This window comes from Heliconius melpomene, chromosome 7 (assembly GCF_056956725.1).
Source record: "Heliconius melpomene rosina isolate 202511_hmr_F chromosome 7, ASM5695672v1, whole genome shotgun sequence".
NCBI classification, from domain to species: Eukaryota; Metazoa; Arthropoda; class Insecta; order Lepidoptera; family Nymphalidae; genus Heliconius; species Heliconius melpomene.
Window position 1 is genome coordinate 12,513,416 of NC_140395.1, and position 23,359 is coordinate 12,536,774.

A 23,359-nucleotide genomic window follows, 5' to 3' on the forward strand; every position below is an offset into this window, starting at 1 on the left:
CAAGTATTTCTGCTTCGCGCCATAACCCGCCAACTTAGGAATGCCGACCGACTGGCTTCGATATCGGCAGCTGTGGGACTACAAAGCGGCACACTCTCCTCCTCAGAGGGCCGTCGGCCGAGTGAATACCTAGCTGTAGCTAGCTCGATTTTCCACCCACAGAGACCGCGCAGTCCGTAACTCCGTACAACTTCACAGTTCACACACATCCACACTGATTTCCTTCTCGGCGCCCCTCCTCCCCGCGAGACGCCGGACAACTCGGCTCGTTCTTTCGCAACCACCGGTGATTCCTCTCGAATTAGAATTACAAAGTGTAGAAGAACGGTCTGGGACGTCGTGGAGTCCAAGGGACAGGCAGCAGTTCGCGTATTTTCAGAGTATTCGTGAATGGCAGGAATTAGCCGGCGCGGGAGCGGGCAGCGGCGGTGCGAGGTGCGCGGGGCGGGCGCGGGGCGACGCCGCGTCAGCGACGAGCGGCGAGCGCTACTCGCTCGGCACCTCGCGCGACGCCAACTAGTCGTGTTCACGGCGCCACACGCAAAGCACGCGCGGCTCCCCTTAGATACGGCCCGCACCCGAATAATGTTTCAGTGTTTGACAAACTCAATCGGAGGTCTCGGAAGAAGTACCGTATTTAATTTACACTGTATAACCAACCGCATATTCTCAGTGAGTGTCACGCAGTGTGTGCGGAAAAAACTTTGTCGAAGATTCTGAAGAATCTTGTGTAAAATTGTGTAATTCGCCGGCCGCGTACGGATCGCGTTTTGCACAAACTTTCTGGTGAGTAACAAACAGTTTGTTTTATCAGTGATATTTAATTGTTTAGGGTAATTATGTTTCCGTGGTGTTCTAATAATACGGGATAGATAGACACTTGGATAGATGCTCGCTGTGCGGAGTGGCGGGGCGTTGCCGGTTGCGAACCGCGCTCCGTGGACGGTTCTGCGAAATGCCGGCCCCAAATTCCTAACATTACTGCCGAAGCTATGTAGTAAATGCCTTTAGCAGGATAATAATCAAATATTGTTTGTTACTAGCTTCACATTTTTATCCAGATATTTTAGTGGGTACTTAACTATTATAGAAATATTACAACCTATATTGAAAAAAATGTTTTGAAATAAACCCAAAATTATTATATTGTTATGAAATTTATATAAAAAATATTCAAAAAATATAAAAAACAAATCATTTAATCTAATTTTATTTGTTTAATGTAAATTTTTAATAGATGTTTAAAATTACCTTAAATTCGAAATAAAATTGTAAATTTTTTTTTCGTCAAACTTCAAAAGACTATAATTATCCCTCTTAAATAAATTATTTTCATTATTAATAATTAAAAAAAAAAATTAAAAAAAAATAATTTTTAGATTTCAGAAAAGTCTATAAATAAATAAGTAATTTAATTATATTTAATACGTAGGGTGTTATAAGATAATGTAACCAATATTTTAATATTACGGAAGTAAAAATATTAATATAAAAAAATCATACATGGGAAAAATTGTGCGTAATTCGTGCGTGTAAATAGTAAAAATAAAATTATTACGTAAAATATTATAATAAAAAAATCTTATAAAAAATAAAAAATGCGACATAATTATTACTGGAATTGTCTCACAAAATGTTTTTTAATTGAAATATAAAATAGCGTATAAACTACTCGACTTGATTAGTTTGTTATTCAACAGACACTATCTACGTAACGTACGTAATAGAATGGACATAATTATACATTTGCTAAGGAAAATGCAAAATAGCGGGAAAACGTCGACTTGTGTTCATATTATTAGTAAACAATGGTTTCGCGCCATTATACTCTGTAAACAAAAGCAAATTTTTGTGAAGCCTGGGACCGCCAAATTTGTGGAATTTCTTACCCTCAGGTAGAAAATAAAAAAATGGGGGTGGCAGGGACAATAGCTAATTGTTTGATTTGGGATATGCCCCAAGGCCAGTGTACCCTTTAAAACAGTTGCTACTCGTATCCAGGCTTCAGTCGACATTCGGGCTTCATGCAGACCAGTTCATAGCTAACTGTCTTGCTTTACAATCGTGATTTGTTTGTAAATACGAGGGGTCAACACCCCTTGTGTTTATATGCGCTTTAAATTTTCTAGTTTTATTTTCTAAATATTTTTAAATCGATCCTCGCTTGGACACTTAGTGCTATAATACTATACGAGGTACCTACTACTAGTATTCAACAATTATTTTAGATTTTTTTAAAGTGAAGTGCAATTATTAAAATAACTTTTCATTTGTTGCAGACGGTGTGCGTGGAACCCGTTGCGCGCATCGTCCTTGTGATAAGAGGGCCCTGTGATATCGACGAGTTCGTCTTAGCTTTAAAACTAGTTAGGCTTTAGTTATACAAAATGTCGACAATGTTCGACGACGCTCACATACTACAGTTCGACGTTTGGGAGACTCTTGACGAGGAGTCCATGGAGTTGACGCAAACTTCAGAATTTTGGACTCAAGTGCAGTATGAGACTGAGAGAATGGACATGGAACCGCCAGTGGACTTGAATTCCTTGCAGTCGGACGAGTCCGACTGGCGGATACCGGACACACCGGAGGAGCATAAAGACAACATCGTGCATCACGATTGTATGTGGGCCGGGTCCTGTATAGATTCCAAGCTTCCGGCCAACACTTTCGTTCCTTCGGACTTGATAACAGCCACTCCTGGGCAAAGCCTGCTACGCCGCGACACGTCACCCCCGAGGCCGGAGACGCCGCCCTCGCTGGACGGCGACGAGCCCCCGCAGTTCCGGCACGCCGTGGACGTGGCCGGCACCGCGCTGCGCCTCCTGAGGGACTCCGCGGCCGTGGCTGCCGACCATTCCTACACCCTCGCCCGTCAGCACATCGACTACCTCGGCGTACAAACACCCTCTGACTCGTGTGAATCAGGTCAGTAAATTCTTTATTTTGTTTCTTTTATTGATTCTAATTTAACTATTATAATTTACAATCTTAAGTAATGACGAAATTTAACATTCTTATAATTTTACGCTGATGTAATCCCTACCATTAAAATGCGAACATGACCGAATTGATATTATAAAATTTAAATCGATCGTTTAAATATCTTAAACGATGTCGGTCAAATTTAAAATTTAAATGTAGCGGACATTTCAGGGGCGTATATTGAAAATCCGCACAATCTATTAACACCGACGTTTCAAAGTCTATTCCATATTATGTCATCATGTTTTGTTTCATTTTACCGCTTCTTAATTGATAATTAATTTATACTATTCTATATAAATATTATGTATGAACTTTTTATAACGGTGTCGTTTTTGCGCGCTATCACAATTATATTAACGTTTTTAATGCGTATCAGATCTAATTGTAGAATTTCGTTCGTTGTATTATATTATTGACATACAAAATACTTGAAAAAAAACCTTTTTCAACATAACAATTCATAATTTACTGAAAAGTTGTAAATGAGTAATTGGGTTTAAGAACACGACAAGATGGAAGCGCGTCGCAGGACGCAGGCGTCGCGACGAGCGCGGGAAACTGCGTATCGACCGACGCAACCCTCCCCTGTCTAGACGTACCCGCTTCCGGAACCTTCGCGACCTTGAACGTCTCAACCTTAATGTCTCATCCACATGACACCTAATTGCTGTTAAACCTATCCAGGATATCATCCGAGAGTGGGTCAGCTTTGCTGAACTTTATGAGAGATGCCTCGTTGTATGTGCCAGATTAGGTTACCGTAGCGTTTGGTGCTTTATATACTCAGTCTGCCCCGCTAGGGATAAAGCGTAAAGCAAAAAAATAATATTATGTCGGTGGTTAGCCCAATTCGATACTTTACTTGTTAGATTAGGTTTAGGCTGATACCGCATTGTCGCGTTCACCAAATTTCCAAGTTCCTACGTCCTTCCCAGGGACTCGAGGTCGTAGAACGATCAGGACGTCCCGACATTGACGCATCATCCTGGGGTTAAGGTTAACATCCTCGCAGTCTGGCCGCCTAATAAAAATGATGAACGCGCTTCAAAGTTCATATCTATCGATTCAATTAATTTGGAGCGTGGATTAGAAATCGAATGACTGACTAATATTATCCGAATTAGTCTTCGAATTTAGCTCAAAATTTAATAGCTCGACGTATGCATCAGGTCTTTCGTACAAACACCTGCTGTCTGTGAAAATAGATTAATTAAATATAAAATTTGAAAGTCACGACACTATCGCAACGCACCCTTTTGAATTTGCGCATTTTATGTGTTTGACCTACTATATCGAGATTACGTATAAAATTTAAAACAATGTGTTTTAATTATTCCTGTACCTACTTTTGTGGTTACAGTTGTTAAATAGACGCCATTTGTAACTTCATCAATCATTACAGTTTTTCCTAGTTCAATCGAATTCCTAATTACAAAGTATGAATAAATAAATGGTGGTTCGCTGGCGCGTCTCGACCGGAGTCCGTTATTCGTATAAGAATGCAATGGAATGAAATGGAATCTCATTGAAGTGGAGCTCGCGGCTCGCCGAACCGGTTTGAGACGGTACTCCCGTGTCTAGTCCGGCCAGATGACAATTTGATAGACGTCCATAACTCAGAAACGTCCATTAAACTCGGTAATTACGATTCTTTACGAATATCGATTAGAACCGGAACGTCGGACTAGCGCGGGAAGTTTCGCGCATGCGCAGTGCGATTTAACGCGGCGTACGGTGAAACAGTCAGTTATATCATTTCTACTATTTTTTTAATGAAAATAGAGAATAATGATAATGATTTGCGTAATGATTCCGATTTTACAACGTTCTGTTTACCTACAGCGTACCGCCGGGCGTACAATAATAAATCATCTTTACGCGTTCCACGTTCCAGCGTCGACGCATCGGTCTATTCTTTTGACATGTTTTATGTCGTTTTTATTTAAAATCGTAAAGTTTTGTTAAGGTTTCACAACGGCGCGTAGCTACGAACGCGGGTAACCTAATAAACTCTGGACTGATAAGCCAGCTAGGTGCTTTTGACCCGCGTATTATCATGACAGATTGCGCGTTCACGAACGTGATTTATGACATTTAAATTCTCGTTCACTAAGTAGGTAATATAAGTAGGGCAGCTTATGAGTGCCTTTTAGGCTATTCGGACCAAAAGATCCGGTTCTGTCTGTAACTGTATCAATCACAGGCCAAATACATTCCTATTGCAATATTGAATTGAATCGTATATTTTTTGTATTTGCTATTTCACAGCTGATCATTTTTACATTGATATATTTTTTTATCTGTGTTGAAACTTAACGCGAAAAGCCTAAAGATATTCCTCTAATTCATATCATCATCATCATCATCAGCCTGTCGTCGTCCACTGCTGGACATAGGCCTCCCCAATGGCACCCCACTGAGCTCGATCTTCAGCTTTTCGCATCCAGCCATATCAAATACACAATAAATAGGTTTCTAAGTTGGGCTAAACGTGTCACTAAAGGATTTTATATTTTATCAAGCAGCAAACCGTAATAAATGGCCTCGGGCGCGTAGTTAAAGCAATTTGAACGGTTACATTAGGTATTTCAAGCTGTGACCTAAATATTGTGTTACTTAGCGCCGAACCTAGCCTTAACTCTGTTAGCAGTCGACATGTCGTACACTCGCCATATGTGTTGTTCCTTCGTATTGCGATATAACTTGATTATAATATACAGATAATGAAAATATTTAAGCACTGTCACATATTCTTAATATTTAATTGAATTACAGCTGTAACGCGAACAAAAAGTTTAATTTGCTACTTTATCGTCGCCTAGCTCTGATAAGTTTATTCACCACGCCTCGGCCGTTATAACATTTATATGTAAAAATGTAGATACGAAGTAATGTAGTGGAAGTGACCTTGTATTTATCGTACAACTCAGATATTTGAAACAGTCTTGATAACTAGATAAGTATTTGAGATGTTTGAAATACTAGGTCACTTCACTGTGTGCTTGTTGATACAAATTCTTTCAAATATAACCACCGCTCGTATTTCTGAAATCGTAAATAGTAGTATATGGTGCTTATAAAAATTGTTTGTTTTATACCGTAAGCTAAGGTGTGAAAACCACTGAAGTGATATAGTTAAATGAAGACATAGCCCGCCATCGCCAGTCCGTGTGGCCTTCGTGTATCAACTATCAATGCCGATAACAATATAACAACTTGTCACAGTAACATAAATTTGTATTGTCTTATCACGAATAAGTTCTTAAGTATAGTAAATTTTGATAAACCGCCTCGGCAACAAGATAATATTCGAATTCACCTTGATCTCACCGATTTTAATTTTTTCAAGAATTTAATATTTTATTCATATATAACATGGTCGTTAATTTTCCATCGTCGTCGTATACATTAGTCGCGTCCTTCGCGAATCATCGATTGGTATCTGGTACAACCTTTAACACCTATAGTATTGTTTGAACAACTTGTCGTTATTTACGTTTTAAGTAATTTTCCGCGAATTCGTTTTCAATAAGTTATGACTTGTCGTCAGTGAAACACTCCTACGTAACAACTATATACTTGTCAGAATAAATTATGAGCAAAAAAAACAATCTGACGTACTATATACTAATTATAGCTTACTATATTTTATGATTTCCTACTTATATTTTTTGATAACAACAGAATATAATAAAATCTAATAGCAAAAATTATAAATTCATATAACGTAATGGGTGTGGTGTTAAGAAATATAACGCAAATGAAGAGTAGAATGGCAACCCAGCCTCAACCAGTTTTCAAAAATCCGGAAACATAAGGTAGATCTATTAGATGAGATAGCTGGTTTCTCGACCACTACGCGCCGTGACATTTAGATAGGTCAATGCTAGTATTAAAATTAATTTTACTTGGTAACAGCTGATTAGATACTCATTATGCATGCAAATTTCGTCATTATCGCTTTTGGCCGCTTTATTTGCATAACCTCAAACAATAGTGAAACAAACGTGAAACTGCCGAAGGAACGCCTCTAATGTATAAATAATATACTGTTCTATTTACATGGCAACACTGCGTTAATATATGCGTAATAGTTACTCAAAACTGATTATTCCACTTATACTGGCCCATCGAAGCAGTCAGTTTTTCACGCACACGCACGTCCATGAACTTCCGCGTAAACCTCATCAAGGTCGCACTAAACCAATCGATCCGCCATAAATTACTACCACCTATTATAGGAGGCACCCAAACTCGAGTGGTTACCACAACAGCGATGACCGACTTTTCTCGGTTGCGTAATGCGCCAGAAATACCTATTCGGATACATGTAGGCCGTTTTAAAAGTTCCCTCGCACACTTATATGGGCGGGCTCGCTAACCATTCTGAGTGACGGGCGACTGCCTTATGAGTAGCTGTTTAGGTTTATCGGCGTCAAGGAAGCTATAATTTAACTTATCTTTTAATTAATACAAGAAGTTTCCGTTTGAAGCATAAAAAAGATAATTGGAGAAGTTTCCTATAAAAATTAAAACAACGATTTAGAAACTAGCGCAACCTCTTATTCTAATTAGTACCGGCTACATGGATATCCTACATGTCTCATGTACAGGCTGCTACTATAAATTTTACTATTTTGCTGCGTGAATCATACTAGAAACATAACTTACACACGAGTACGTATGACATACTTCATTGTAATAAAAACTCAATGACAAATACTTGAGTGTTATCATAATCTCCTTATCAATCGTAAGACTTCCTCACGTAGTAATTACAAAATACATTCTTTCTTAAGACGATAATCAATAAATACATTTAACACTTATCAAAAATTGTTTTAGCTTTAAACCCGTTTTAAAAATGCAATATCATTTCCTCGTAACAGTCTGTAGCGCAAGTCCATTAAGTCGGCTCGATGCAGCTCTCGAATTAGTTTCTTTTTTAAACACAGCGGCTTTATCAAACAGCCTGTATAGGATGGCGTGAGCCGCAAGCGCGTCACGATAATTTTTAATTATCGCTCTCAAATGCCAGTGAACTTGGCCTCGGATCGTGAGCAGCGGAGCGTGTAGCCTCCGCCTCAACAGGTCACACCTGACGACATCATTGTGTTGTGTTCCATGCTGGGTAGCATGACGGCGTCGAGACTACCCTCGCGTTACACCTTTTACGAGCAGCTCTGACTTTGTTACGAACAGTTAAACTGATATCAAACTGGAAAATTATACCGCAACTGCAAATCTAAGTCACCGTTTTGTCGAAACTTGATAATTTGGAACTTATAATGGCATTTCCCACATTGTTAGGGGAGATTTTACCCATTAAATGCTGGCGAAATGGACGTTAACGCCAATCGCCTGGCTCGCTTAATTAAACAATCTCGGAGAGATCGCGAACTTTCCCTCCAGACGTTTCCTACACGAGTACAATTTACGCTATAGCATAAATTGTTTCGGAGACATTTCGAAATTTTGAACAAATGTTCACTTGAAATTTTAATTAGGAGCCTAGAAGTACCTACCAAATTTAATCCCCTCTGTTGTCGAAATATAATAACTACTCGGTGCAGTCTACTAAAACATCCCAACATTGTATTTTAGTTAATGAATATTATACCCCTATAGATTCGTTAGTCTCCTTGAATCAAACTTTAGCGAAGTTCGTTGTGACTATAATTGGAATAATGTTGTTTGCAAACATTCGGTTACGTTAAGTGTTGCATAATTAAGAAGTTGTGTTGATACCGCGGGTGCATCTTTTGTGCGAAGCTTTAAACAACACCTCATTAATTGTGGGGGTAAAGTTTTGAACTGTCGCAACTAATTCAGTTCGCTCTACGGTGTCTAGTAGCATACGGTATGCGGTTAGCTGCGAATCTATGACTCATTGTATTTCTCACGGCAAGGCAGACGGTACCTAGAAATTGTGACTAATCATCTCGAGTGGGAGAGCTCGGTCGAGATGAGCTATTTCAGCTGATTGTATATTACATTTATTTTGACTTTTATCTCGAAACGTTGCACATGAAAAATATACATTTCATGAACGGTAACAGTAAATTTAAATTTAGAACTTACGTTCCCGCGTAGCCCGCACTATAACAATTCAAAGATTGTAACAAGACGCCCGTCTTGAGGGTGGTTGGTAGGTGTTACCGCGTTCGGATGTCGGCACACAATAAAAAGCGGATTGCGCCTGGATAAGGTTTAAAATTGGAGCGCAGCATCATAGAGCCGTGTCTCGAGTGATGTCGATATAATAGATATGCACTAGACCGAGCCGAGCACAATACGGGGCGTATCGGTTACACGCAGACCTGAAACAAATACTCTCAGTCCGTTAATCGCGTCGGCGCCAGAGAAAGAGAAAATCGTCAAGTGAAAATCGACCCCAGTACAATGGATCCTCCACGCCTACATCTAGACGTCACCAGAGCCGTGTTTGACGACAGGCGCCGATACGCCGTACGGAATTAGATCGACGCCGCGGCGATAAGCGTCCGCGTAACTATGCGGAAATCGAATAAAAAGATTGCGTTGGTGTGTAAATTTATCGTCACTTTGGTAGATTATGCGTTTTTTCGTGCTGCGTAGTTGCAAATTACATGGACGTCCCTGAATCTCGTACCAGTTTGTATTAGAACAGCTGCCCACGTTACATGTTTCTATTTTCAGTAGTTAGGATGTAATCAGAAATTCTCGGGCGGCGATTAATGATGCCTAGTTAGAATGAGGCCGAGTCGTGCGCCTTTAATTACAATGTACCGCTGACATAATTATTCACGTCTAACCTGATAATACAACACTAGTGACGATTTCTGCGGAAAATGCTAACTAAATATTAGTGATGAGCCTACTCCATCATTTCTATAGTCCGAAAACATTTTTCTTTACATATTATAAGTACTTATTTGGTTCACTCATTCATAGAAATACAATGTCGCATTTATGCTGCCCTCGACAGTATTTTCACTGCAATGCGATTATTGCAAAACCGCGCGGAATTCAGGCCGTTTCCGTTGGCATAGAATTACCTTAGTCTTATTATATTTTATCTATATTCAATAATATGGATATCCTGCTCATTTGGGAGTTCTGGCCCAATGGTCTTTGCTCTAGAAAAGGCAGGTAGATTGTAGTAGGGAGGCGCCCGTGTTGAGGCAGTTACTATTGACGCCAACAACTCCGTACGTCTTCCACATTTTAAAATACATAATATATTAAATTATTCATGAACTTGAATTAAATTAAAATCTATTTATAAATTTGTCCGGTTATAGTTTTATACATTCATACAAGTAATTGTAGATCGTTGCGTCATAATTCCGTGAGAAATGCGAGCATATATTTTCTGTGAACGTTTGACACCTAACACAATACACTTAAATTAAAGCGATGCCGGAAAACGTTCCCACCGGTTGATATCCGAACGTCCATTGAGAGTGGACGCTGCGGCAAAACCGCGCATGCGTCCTAGTTTTGGCGCGAATAGCTGTGACGTCAGGCGTCTGGATCGATGTCGACAGACGCTGCGGTAGTACGGCGGGGTCGACGCCCTCTCCCCCCTCTCTCCCGTGCCCAACTCCCCCCACCCACCACCTGAATACTGCAATCGCATCCTCGGCTACATCTATAGCCCTATAGGCGCTATGACAATCGCCCGCCTTTTATGGTGATGAACGTAATGAACGCAATGAATGAAAACATTCAATATGTAACAGTTTATGCGGGTTTTATATTCCAAATATGATAACCACCTTTGATTTTTAATTTTAATGTTTTAATACAATTTATAAAGAAATATCTTATCTAAACTTCTTCTCGTTTGTTACAGAGGAGGAAATCGACGTGGTTTCGCTCGGATCAAACCAGCAGCCATTGGCATCAACGTCGCAAATGCGCGTTGACTCACTGCCGCGAACACCTTCCATCCAGGAACGGCATCACATACAGCGTACCGTTGAGAACGTGATAACGAGACCTCCCGCTAGAAAGCGGTTGATACCACCGGCCACACTGCCCTCCGTCTCAGTGCCTCGTCGGCGGAGAGGCCCTGGGAGGCGAGGTCGATCAAACACCGATACTGACTCCGAAGCCGAGTCCCCAGAAATCGAACGCCGTTCAATCCACAACGATATGGAGCGTTTGAGGCGTATCGGCTTGAAAAATCTCTTCGATGAACTGAAAAAGCAAATCCCCGCGACGAGAGATAAGGAGCGCGCGCCCAAAGTGGTCATTCTACGAGAGGCGGCCTCCCTTTGCCGCAAGCTGAGGGAAGAGGAACTCGAGAGGGACTATCTAAAGAAACAACAAAACAAATTGCAGGCCAAGCTGAAAAAACTCCGCACAATGCTAGCACGCTCTCGCGCTTATTGAACTATGCATGCGGACATTTGGTAGCGTTTGTTCGGAAACACGTCTTGTCAGTGGACTGTGTAACTCGTAGGTCGTAACGTTATATTATGATGTGACAGTACCGATGTCTTCGTATCGAGTCAAATTGTTTTCTATTATCAGCTTTTACGGCTTACTCTGCTTCCGGGTATCGTGCGAACTGCTGGTTTGGTATGCTCAAACGTGTTGCAGTGCCAAAGTGAGCCATAAAGCTGTATTTACACAGGTCACAGTAAACCTCTTAAATAGCTACAGACTGCTTCGTGAACTAGTAGACTGGTCTTACCTCGGAAATATTTTTTAAATTATCACTTAAAATTAATAAATACATAGTTGACATAGTACATAACACGTTGATCTTAATGTTAACATTTTAAGTTTCGACGTCGATTCAGACTTTTACTGGACCTACATAACGATGCGGTAAGTCGACTTCGTTAACGCTGTAAATAAGATTGGTAGATTGAATTTATTAGTTAGGATGGCATAAGGTTGTTATTGGCTTTATGGAAAGTTCTAGAGGCGCAGGCCATTATATATGTTTTCGGCCCCGTTAATTTTAGGATTTTTCTTTTTCCCGCGTCTCGATGTTGAAATTCGAGAGCTGGATAGTGATATCAATATTCTTTTACTTGATATTATTGTAAGTGTATACTTAGATTAGTTCGCTTACGGTTTTTTGTAGTGTTTTTTGTTATTTTGTAAATTTTAACACTTATTGTTTTTTTAATATTTAGACACGCGACTAACTTCGAATCACTATTATAAAATTAACATTATTGTGAAGTACTCAGCATTTGGACCATTTATTAATATTTTTTTATATAAAATTGCACTTATGTAAAATGCATTTCATAACATAGCTATTATGATATATTATAAATATGTAATAAAATGGCGCACGTCTAATTGTTCTCGTGTCGATTTTGTTCAATTTTGCCACAGATAAAAAAGCGCGCGTGAACAATCGAAAACTATTAGTACGTGCTTTTTTTAAAATGTTGATTAAAATTGCACCATCATTATTGTATGTGTATCATAATTTTTAGCTAGAACTTTATTTTATCTACATATTTATATGGACGCAGTAGAATGATTTTTTAAATAATTAATTGTCTAACATTACAGTGAATATAATAATCTCAACGATATATAGACTGTGTATTTTGATAATAACATCAAAACCCTACGAATGCAGTTGGCCCTTATTGGGCTCTAACATAAAAAATAACCACGAAATAGTTCCTCATAGTACCTACTAATAGAAAATTTGCATTTTCTTTATTATTATATTATATTTTATTGCAGTAAGTTAGTGATTACGTCGTTCGTTACGATAAAGTCAAAGCCTGGCTGGAAACCTATTTTAGGCCACAATTTGGCATAGATTATAAGGGCAGTGTTTTTTTTCTGGTCAGGCTTTTTGTCAGGTTGATGTTTTATCAAGCACATGGTCAACAGAATTGTACGTAAAGGCTTTAATTGTGTGCGGAATGTGCCTTGCTATGTATATATACATATAGATAATATTAGGTTTATCTCGAATTAGTTGCAAGAAATATTTTTTTGTGAGAAATATTATTGTAGGTATATAGCGTTGTTCTTATAAGTAGTGGTACACACGAGGTGGTTTATATTTATCGTGTTAAAGATTCGCAGTTTATCTTCCACTAGGAGTATAATGTACATAATAGGAAGTAGATCATAGACGTATGTCATGTTTTTTTTATAAACAAGTTTTTTCTTTCTAGTAATTGTTTATTTTTTTTTCATAACTTGAGAGTCATTCTCGAATGTTGTACCTGCATTTAATTTTTTTTGTTAATCTTGACATAAATAATAAAAATAATAATGATTTAGTTATTTGAAAGTAACATTGGTTTCATACAGTGTTTAATGGAAAATAGCGCTTACATAAGAAAAAGTCAGTAAGTTAATCGTTAATAGTAAGAAAATGACAGCTTTATATTCGGTAGACCGATCGACATAATTAAAGCGTGAGTAATGCACATAATCTGTGACAAGGCACATTTCCACCACTGCCAAATGAAAAAAAAAATATGAATAAGGATAAAAAATTTTTGCATAGCAACATTGGTTTGAATATTTTATATATAAAATAAGGTTGGGATGATTAAGTCATGTTGTAGTTTAATTTTTATTATTTTTCTTTTGTATAGTATCCTATGTAAGGTGGAACATCTAACTATCGTCTGCGTATCGTACCGTTTGTAAGTAGAGCCGGAGTAGAGTTGACGATGCGCAGGCGACAGTTGCTGTACGCCGCTACAGAGAATGCAGGATGCAAAATAGATTCCGCCTAACATTAATATTGCACTTTGCAATCTTTGAAGCGGCGTTTTAAATTACAAAAACACACGTACTTACCAAGTCTGGAGTTTTTTTTGGATACTATTTTAATGTGGAAAAAAGAAGTGTTTTGGTTTTTGTTCCTTAATTATGTGTATCAAGACCTTAAGATAATCATTAAATATGGAAATAAATGACAGGTCGGATTGCGCAGAGCTTAGAATCAGCTGGCTATTAGAATGTGATTTTTATACTTTTTTGGTATACTTATTCCGGGGGGTTGACTAATTTGACGTTAAGATTCTGTGATTTTTTGTACCTGGGTGGTACAGTTGGGGTGCTGTTTCTCAAACTCTGCTAAATCCGACTGAAAAAAAATTGGTTTTCTTTTATTTACCTTACCATTTTAAGATCTCCTTTAAGTTAAGTTATTAGTATTGAAATGATTACTGATTAATATATTAATATTATTTACTTAAAACACTATAGATAGAAAAAACTAAACTCCTATTCATTTTTGAGAGTCGAGATAATAATAAATAACAAATATTGATAACAATTAAATTTTAATATTATAAAAATGCATATTCAGTATTATGAATAAGAGTATAAGAAAATATTTACAATAAACATCAGAATTTACATCACAGAACTTAAATAATAAACAATAAAGTAAACAATCAAGGAATTAAATATTACTTTTACAGTTAAACATATAAAAAAATGCCACTAGAAATAAGCAATAACAACTTTCATCGTACTAGAGCTACCTAGCACCTATTTAAATATCTGCAACTGGATGTAGGTATATCGTAAATAGCATACACTCGATGCGTAATAACTATCAAAACAAATGCATTATATACACGTGACACAATACTTCACGTGAAACCTATATACGATAAACATTTGGCTGTATGACGGACGACCTTTCTAATAATGGAGCGAACGATGAAACTTCGTGCTGTCAAAACACCACTCAAACTGTCAAAACAGACGTGAAGTTAGTTAGTGTGTGAAGTGCGGTGCGGAATTCGCAATGGCGTTAAGATCTGTGTTATCGTGTAAATTACCTATGATTATTATATTAGGTGCCACTGGAACAGGGAAAACTAAATTAGGTGTTGAATTAGCGCAAAAATTTGGTACGGAAATCATTAGTGCCGATTCTATGCAGGTAAGAATTATAACCTCAACGTTGTTTGTTTATAAACTGTAACAGCTGTCGTTAGTGAACTCTGGAGGAATAAATGGGAATGTTGAGTTATTACGTAACTATTTTACATATCTTTAATTACATACGTGGTTGATTTACTTTGTTGAAAAAATACACTGTGTGTTTACATTTAAGCAAAACATAACCTCTTCACTTTTGTCTAGTTAGAAAATATAACCTAAAACATGAAACTTTTTTACATTTGCTAAAAAATATAATTTATTTAATTAATAAATTCTATAAAATATACATAATTGAATCAATATACTAAAAGTTAAAATAATTATTATAAGTTAAAACAAATTTGCAATCGGCTAATAAGTTCATAAAATCATATTAACCTATTGAATTTTTTAAACAAAATCTTTAATGTAATATTTTTTATACAAAAAGTTCGGCTCTTTATTACAACTTAGATTTTCATATGAATATTGTAAAACAAAACGGTAATAATTTATTGGTTGATGTTAAGTAAAATCTTGTATAGCTTATATTATAGCCATGTACCACAAGGTATCACAAGATATAAAATGTATAACTTAATTGTTTTAACATCAATGCTATTAAACCACAAATATATTTATGTAGCTATCAATCTTTTGCTCTGGAGAGATAACTTTTGTTTACCATATAGGTCTATGGGTTTACAGTCTAGAGCACAAGACTGTAATCAATGCCAGTCCATTTACGTTAAATAAAAGTTATTTCTAAAAGTAGTCTAATTTTTTAAAAAATATGCCAAAATATTACTTTAAAAATATATGACTTATTTACCTATAATCATAAAAAAATCATATTCATCATCACTATTAAAAAACCTTAAAAGTGATGAATGATTAAAATGTTTTATTGCACAATTGTTATTATCTACTAATATTAAAAAGCTAATAACAAATATTTTTAAATTGTAATATTGGTTCTCTTTATTTAAAATTATGATATGCCGTTATACTTTGCTAGTAGAGTAATATCATAAATAATGTCTGGGATACAAGTTGGTAGTTCATAAAACATGCTCATAAAAATGTATATATTGCCTTCATATATTTATGTAAAATAGACATCAATTTTCTTTTTTTTAATTTACTGACAAATGTGCATCATGTTTATTATTTAAAAAATTCTTGACTACATAAACTATCATAGGATTATTTTGAGCGCTATATTAATTTTCATTTACAATAGTTCTATTGTTATAATATTTTTAAATCACTTTTTTTTTAAAGTCAGAATGGAGCAGGGGTACAAGCTTGTAACTGTAAATAGGACAGGTTGTGGATTTGATTTCCACTTGAGGAATTGAAATATTTAACACTTTAATTTCTTCACTCTGGGGTAGAACCAAAGCGCAGCTTTGAGTTCTGCCTGATTTTCTTCTGATTTTCTTGCCTGAAGTTATAAAAATTTATCTGCCTGAAAAATAATAAGTTATTAAGTTTTTAAAATGCATATGTAGAGTAACTAAAGCACTGGTTTTTGGAAATGTATAAGTGAAATAATATATTTCAGTACTGTTAGGGTCATTTTAGTGTTATTTTCCTGCACTATCAAGCAAACGGCTGCATTGAGTTCTGTCATTTAACAAACAATATCTGTATGCTTTGACTGCCTACCCTACTGCTATTTATGTGACATAAGACATGAACCTGAAATAAAAATTGTATGTTAATTTATATTTATGAATTCATTCACATATATTTATAACTTTATAAAAAAAGTTGTCTGCCAATTAAAGCAAATAGTTTAATTTAAAAAAAGATGATATTTTTTGAAAATCTATACTTTTAGAGAAACATTGTGAAATAAGAATTTAACATTTGTTGTGCAATCATGGATTGCATAATGTTTCTAAACAAAGGTAACTTTTCCTTAATAAAAGTAAGTCACTTGTATTATCTAATTGTTTACAATTATAATGTCTAATACTATAAACACTTTGAAACATATACATATAACTGAACCCACATACATATAAATAATATGTATGTTGTATATAAAATAATATAATTCGAGGCCGTCGTGGCTCAGCGGCACAAAGGCGTGACTGTAACGCGATGGTTTTGGATTCGATCCCCACTCGAGATAGTGAAATATTTATTTACATTTCTATTCCTATGCTTCGCACTCAATACACAATGCCTCCACAAAGTGGGGATGGAGTATCTTAACACTAGGTTCCCTCTGCTTACCCTGCTGTGTGCGGGATACAGCGTGATGCTGATTTAGGCTCAATATAAATTATAAGAAAATCATCATATTTGCGCGTTAATTTACTACACATTATTTTTAAACCAAAAATATAAATAAATATAGAGCAAAAACAACCCCCCATACTTCCTAATACAAAGTACAGCTATTTAATCTGTATTGTGCTCAACATAATTCAAACGTAATATGGCGGCATTTTACTTGCAAAACGTTATGAAAAAAAAAATACCGGTCTATTTTAACTAACAAATTATAGTCTACTACTTTGAAACGAGAGTCTCCCCCGCATTCGCCACGCTCCCATGGAAGGTCATTAAGTCGTATTTTCACTTTTATATTTTCGTGTGTTTTTTTCCTTGTACCTGAGCTGCATTTATTTTTTAAATCCAAAAACAAATGTCCACCATTAAGCCAGTATATCCACGGCAATAACATTTAAATTCATTCACCGATTACTTTTTATTTCTGCGGGACTGGTTGCGATTAATTAAATTAATTTAGCATATTTTTTTAATAAATTGATACATATTTAAATAGGTTATGTACTATTATGTTTTAAATAGGTTACATTGACGTACGTAGATTAAAAAATCGAAATTAAGAGTCTGTCAAGGACTTTACATAGATCACTCCATTAATTGCTTTTGCTAATATTTTTTTATCAAATTATTGTTTTTAGTAATATCCGTCTTCTTACATTGTATAGTGTCTTATTTAAAACAAATGATAAATGTATTGCAAGTTTGCACTTGAGTATATACAATATATTTATCTATAAAGGGAAATTGATTACTTAATATGTTTACAAACGATTAAAAATAGTACCTAAACACGTGTATACACTATCATGTATGGTTTGTTGTAGTAAGTTTAATTCTTGCTTGATACAAATATGAATATTTGATATCAATGAAATGAATGATTTAATGGTAGAAGATGACAGGATTTAAAAAGTATCTATTCTATTCGCGAATACCTTATTTGGCTATTACAATTAATGTTATTTACTAATTTCATATTAATACCAATATTTATCAATTTAATCTGGTTATACTAGCTGGTAGAGACCGACGTCTGAATGTAAATGAGAAGGTTGTGGGTTCTATTCCCACTTGGGGAAATAAGTTGAGTTTAAAATTGAGCGGTGCGTGGGGAACGGAGTGTCTCAACGCTAGGTTTCCTCTGTCTACCCTGCTATATGTGGGTTATAAAAAACATGTAATTATCTTATTAATAAATCATACCAATAATAAACAATTTATCACCAAAAAATCAACAAAACATACATATATATACCTACATAATTGTAAATAGTAAATTTCGCCCGCACAGTGTCCGAGTTTGTCTACTCGTTATATAACGAGACGCTGTGGGATGCCAGCTAGCCTTCGGACAGGTCGGTGCCGCGCCAGTGTAGGCAAAAACGTGAGATTAGTTTACAGGTACTGCATAGGTACCTACTAGGTACTTTTTGTATATTTTGTATATTTTTTTGTTTGTTTTTAGTTTTTCTTTTAGTTTGACCATCTGTTTGTAATGCGATGAATTATGAGTGGAACGATTCAAAAGTGACAATAGTCTGCTTGAATTAAGAATATTTTGAAAATGAAGAAATTTAATTTATTTACTGCTTTGCCTTGGTGACTTGGTAGAGAGAATAGAGCGATGTCCCTATATTTTCTTCTTCTCGTCGTATGTAGAATTTGGTCTAAAACAAAAGAGACAAGCAAAAAATTACGTAAAATTAAACAGTATTTTTTTATAATCAAGTTTATTCAGCATTTATTTATTTTGTATGAAATAAAAGCATTTAGTTGCATTAAGGTTTTAATTTTTATTATTAATCAGTTTTATTTAAAATAAATAATTCGACATACAATTAACCGACTTATTTTTCAAAAAGAGGATATTCCTGTTATGTGTATGTTCATTAACAATATTTTTTAAATTACCGCTACGAACATATTTTAGTTATTTTAACTCCTAGGGCGAAACTATCGCTACGCTAATGCCTAATTGATTTAATTAGAGTTCTTTCGAGACATGCGTTTACTATGATGTCAACCAATGTATATTGTATGGACCATACATTTGGTGGCACTATGTAAATATATGGCGAGTGATATTTTTTAAGCGTACAAAACTGGCCCATTAACACCTTGATGCTAGTTTTGTGGTTACAAAACACCAATCTCTGCCTCTTTTGTTTTGTATGGTTTTTTTAAAGTTTTTTTTGTCTTATAAAATTGTATTTTTTTTATAATCTATTTATATAATTTTATAACAAAAACGGCACAAGTAATAAATTTAAATATCTATTTTAATTAAAATAAAAAATAACAGATCGCGCATTAATCTTAGTATTTTACGTATACGGTATAATTTCGGCAAGTGGCCGGCCGGCCGTGTTTGCATTCCGCCGAGTTCGTCGTATCTTTCAAGGTCCGTCCCCGCCACCCCGCAGCGCCTCAAAATGAGAACGCCTGCCCAAGGCTGTGGGTTCTGTGTCCATGTTTTTACCGATCTCGCAAAAAGTGGTATTGGTACTCTTGTGCGTATTTGTTATCTGTATATATTTATTATCTCTTATCGTTTTATAGCTATTTATATGAAATTGTATGTTTCTTTTACGAGTATGTTCACACATCTCTTATGTATAGCTGGGTAGGCAGGCTGAACGCTCTGTGGCGGAACTCAACGCCGCACACTATCTTATTAGAGCGAGGAAATGAATATTTTCACTTTTATTGATTTTTACTACTGCAAATAGATAGAAAATGAGAACGTCTACGCGAGGCTGTAGGTTCCCTGATCATGTTTAAATCAAAATATTAAATCTATATATTAGTTATTAAGATACCGCGAGTTAAATTGCGCGACTTAACGCCGCGCTTTGTCTTATCAGAGCGAGATTTTTAAGTTTTTACTACTGCAAAGTGTAAATATCGATTTGTTTATAGGTTGCTACTTGCTAGGTATATGTGTCACGAATACGCAAAACCATTTTCTTTTTTTTTTTTGGATTTATTAATTTCATTTTATTATTAATATCGATGATAATTTATTCATACAGTCTAGACTAATGGAAACGATGAATGGAATACAATAGTATAATTTGCAATCGGCAAGTCCTGTTGGAAATGACATAATTTGGTAAGCTTTATAAATATTAAGTAGGTTTATAGGTAGGTTGATATTTGTGTTCGCCAGTAAGTGTATATTACATAAAATTAAATATATTACCACGTAATGTTGAGGCCATCGTGGTGCAGTGGCAAAAGCGTGCGATGGTCAGCAGGTTGTGGGTTCGATTCCCAATAGAGGGAATGAAACATGTATTTAATCTAGTACCGAGGCAAAGTGCGGCGTTGAGTTCTGCCACTCGACACGCAATGATTCCAGAATTGGTAAGAAATGTCTTAATAAGCCACTAAGTAACATGGGTTTCTGATTTCAGTTTTTCGTATTGAAAGAATATAATATATAAAGGACAATACTATAATCATAGGTAGTTTAGATTTTATTACTTACACTTAATGGTGGAAAGGATATTTTTAAATAATTACGTAACTTTTTATGGTGTAGGTACTTATGATGACAATTAATAATAATAGTTATCTTACTGCACTAAAGACGTCCTGGCGCAGTGTTACAGCGACTGACTTTGAACGCGATGTTTGTGGGTTCGATCCCAACTCGTGACTCAATATTCTCGAAATTAGGCGGAGAGTGGAGAACAGAGTGTCTTAACACTAAATTTTTATTGTTTATTTTACTGTACCTATTTATAATTGTTATTTAACAGATATTTGATTCATTATTCGAGGAAAACGTTTGGGATTAAAATAAGAGAAGTTAATCATGATGAAGATGATGTTATACCTATTTTGTTTGACTATTCCTGAACGTCAAATGCCAATCTCGAATAGAGGCACCGAATTCTTAGAATCTTTAGGAATTATAAATCTGTGTTATCTTCAATTTTCCTCAACTAAAAATTGATTGATTTTCTCATTTTAAGGAGACTGACTGAGATATCTTATACCTAATTATAAAATGTTTTGTATACTTTTGGAGTGCCTTTAGTGAAGAAGGCAAGGAGAATAGCAGTGAGAAGTCACTATGCTCACCGATTTTCACATGAATAGTAGAAACGAACTCTTCTGAATAATAATATTTTCATAAGTTGATATCGAACTCCCAACCACTGTACCTACAGTCAAATAATTGTTAATGACCTTAGCCGGTGTTCGACGTAACTTGCCGATTCCGTACACTTTGTAGTGTGTATTTGGCACAGTATTATTATTTAAAGGTTAAACGTCTAACCTTGACCGTCTCTTACAATAAACGCCTATAGAGGCCTCCAGTTTGCCGAAAAGCCTTTCACGCTTTTGTTATAAACCAATTAGAATAAAAGTGTGAGTGATGTGATATAAACGTATATAGGTACGTGATAAAAGTACTGAGTTAAAAGAAATATAGAGGTCGCTGAAGGTAATGGGTTTGATTCCCACTCAGAGCAATAATTTATTTTTATTTCCTCGTTGTGTTTACAAAGCAAAGCGCATAAAAAATATATTTTTTTATATTAAAGATTTTTCATTGCTCTACCGAATATTTTTTTAAATTTTGTTACCAATTCCAAATAAAAAGATTTATATTGAAATTTATATTAACTTTTTCTAGGTCTACCTACTACTACCAGTTTCTCCCCTAAACAAAAAACAAGAAAGTGGCCAATGAAGACAAGCTTCCCAATAGGATCTTTTTATAATATACCTACACATTCTTTTTTTGAATCTTGGAATTAGTGGCACAGTAGGGCAGTTTCTGACTGTAAACGTTATGATTGTGGGTTCGATCCACCTTGAAGACGCTTGAAGATAATTTTTTGAAATCTTATTTATTTCTTCTTTATTTATTAAGAAAATAATTAATATTACATAGATATTATCATACTATTAAGATATGTAGATAGTAAAACGATAGTACGAACCGTACTACAACACGTATAAAGTTAAACAGTTGTACCACTGACGCATACAGTTGACAGATGAGATCATTTCTATTACGCCCATTCTGTGATAGCGTATTTACGAATATGCACCGGCGGTACTAACAAATGTCTCAGTTTATGAGTCAATGTCTTATTATATTTAGTACTTCTTGAAAATTCTCATGGTACGGACAATGGTCCTTTCAGAGTTTAGAAGTGCTTCATAGAGATCGTGGGTTCCTTATTTTGGGTTGAGAGTATTTTAGATATTCAGATTTTTGATTAGATCCCCACTCGAGAAAATGAAATATTTATATAAATTTTTATTTCCACTTATAATAAATGAAAACTGAGGAATTAAGTGATTCTGCCTGGCAAAAGGGCAACTTAAATAAATAGAAGTTCTAAATAACTTGAACAATGACCAATTAAAACATTATTTATAATACTATAACAATTAAATACTAAATATATCAATTATTCATTAGTTCCACCGTTTAATATGAATTATAAATTGTTGTGAAACACCCAAGTAATTTGATACGTATACTGTAAACTGTAATGTGGCAAAAACAGCTGTGATATGTTAGGTTTTGCTAATTTACTTCAAATTTACCTACTACATTATGAGCTCCAGATACACCCATGTATACATACATACATACATTCTATGCAGTATAAAATATTGAATATGGTTTTAGATAATTGAAATAAGGTACATTGATAATATTGACAAAGAAAAAGTTAAATAATTATTTTACAGGTAAATAAATCTACCTTCAGATTTCAATTTTGATAAAAATATGTATTTTTTTATATTTTCCTAGAGTATGTATGCTTATTAGACGGGACACGCATAACCAGACGTCAAATTGTTTATATTTATAATTATTATGTCTGTGCGTGAATAGATCTAGTTGGTCAATAGCAAAACTTGTATGTTGCTCATTCAATTATAGGCTGTTACAGGTAACTCTATACTATTTATCACTTGGTCTAATAAGTTTCTATAATTTCTAATTGGAAGACTTACTTTTTTAGTTGCTATGTTATTTTTATTGTTGAAAATTTTAATTTAATTTAATTAATTTAATTTAATTTAATTTTATCGGAAATTAAGAAACAAAATGTATAACTGTATCTTATACCTTTTGTCGAATTCTGATGGCATTACGTTTTGAGTGCCGGAACTTAACGCCGTGCTTTTGCCTCTACACCAGCGAAGAAATGCATGCAGCAAA

The 23,359-nt window shown here is 35.3% G+C and overlaps 2 protein-coding genes across 3 annotated transcripts in view; both read left to right on the plus strand.

The window, feature by feature from the left end:
- The first annotated feature begins 479 nt into the window (after positions 1–479).
- On the plus strand, positions 480–12,478 carry LOC146537893 (uncharacterized). 2 transcript variants are annotated; one of them, XM_085187809.1, is made up of 3 exons: positions 480–786; positions 2,280–2,928; positions 10,826–12,478. In XM_085187809.1, exons 2-3 carry the CDS (start codon positions 2,388–2,390, stop codon positions 11,365–11,367), a joined length of 1,083 nt encoding a protein of 360 aa, XP_085043935.1. In that variant the 5' UTR covers positions 480–786; positions 2,280–2,387; the 3' UTR covers positions 11,368–12,478. The 2 variants fall into 2 exon arrangements, with proteins under 2 accessions (XP_085043935.1, XP_085043936.1); XM_085187810.1 differs by lacking the exon at positions 480–786 and adding an exon at positions 2,005–2,195.
- A 2,126-nt stretch (positions 12,479–14,604) lies between these two features.
- The window catches only part of LOC146537894 (tRNA dimethylallyltransferase), a 184,356-nt gene continuing 175,601 nt past the window's right edge, over positions 14,605–23,359 (plus strand). Inside the window, exon 1 of the mRNA XM_085188750.1 lies at positions 14,605–14,872. Coding sequence (XP_085044876.1) covers positions 14,735–14,872 — 138 coding nt within the window. The 5' untranslated portion in view covers positions 14,605–14,734. The remainder of the gene's footprint in view (positions 14,873–23,359) is intronic.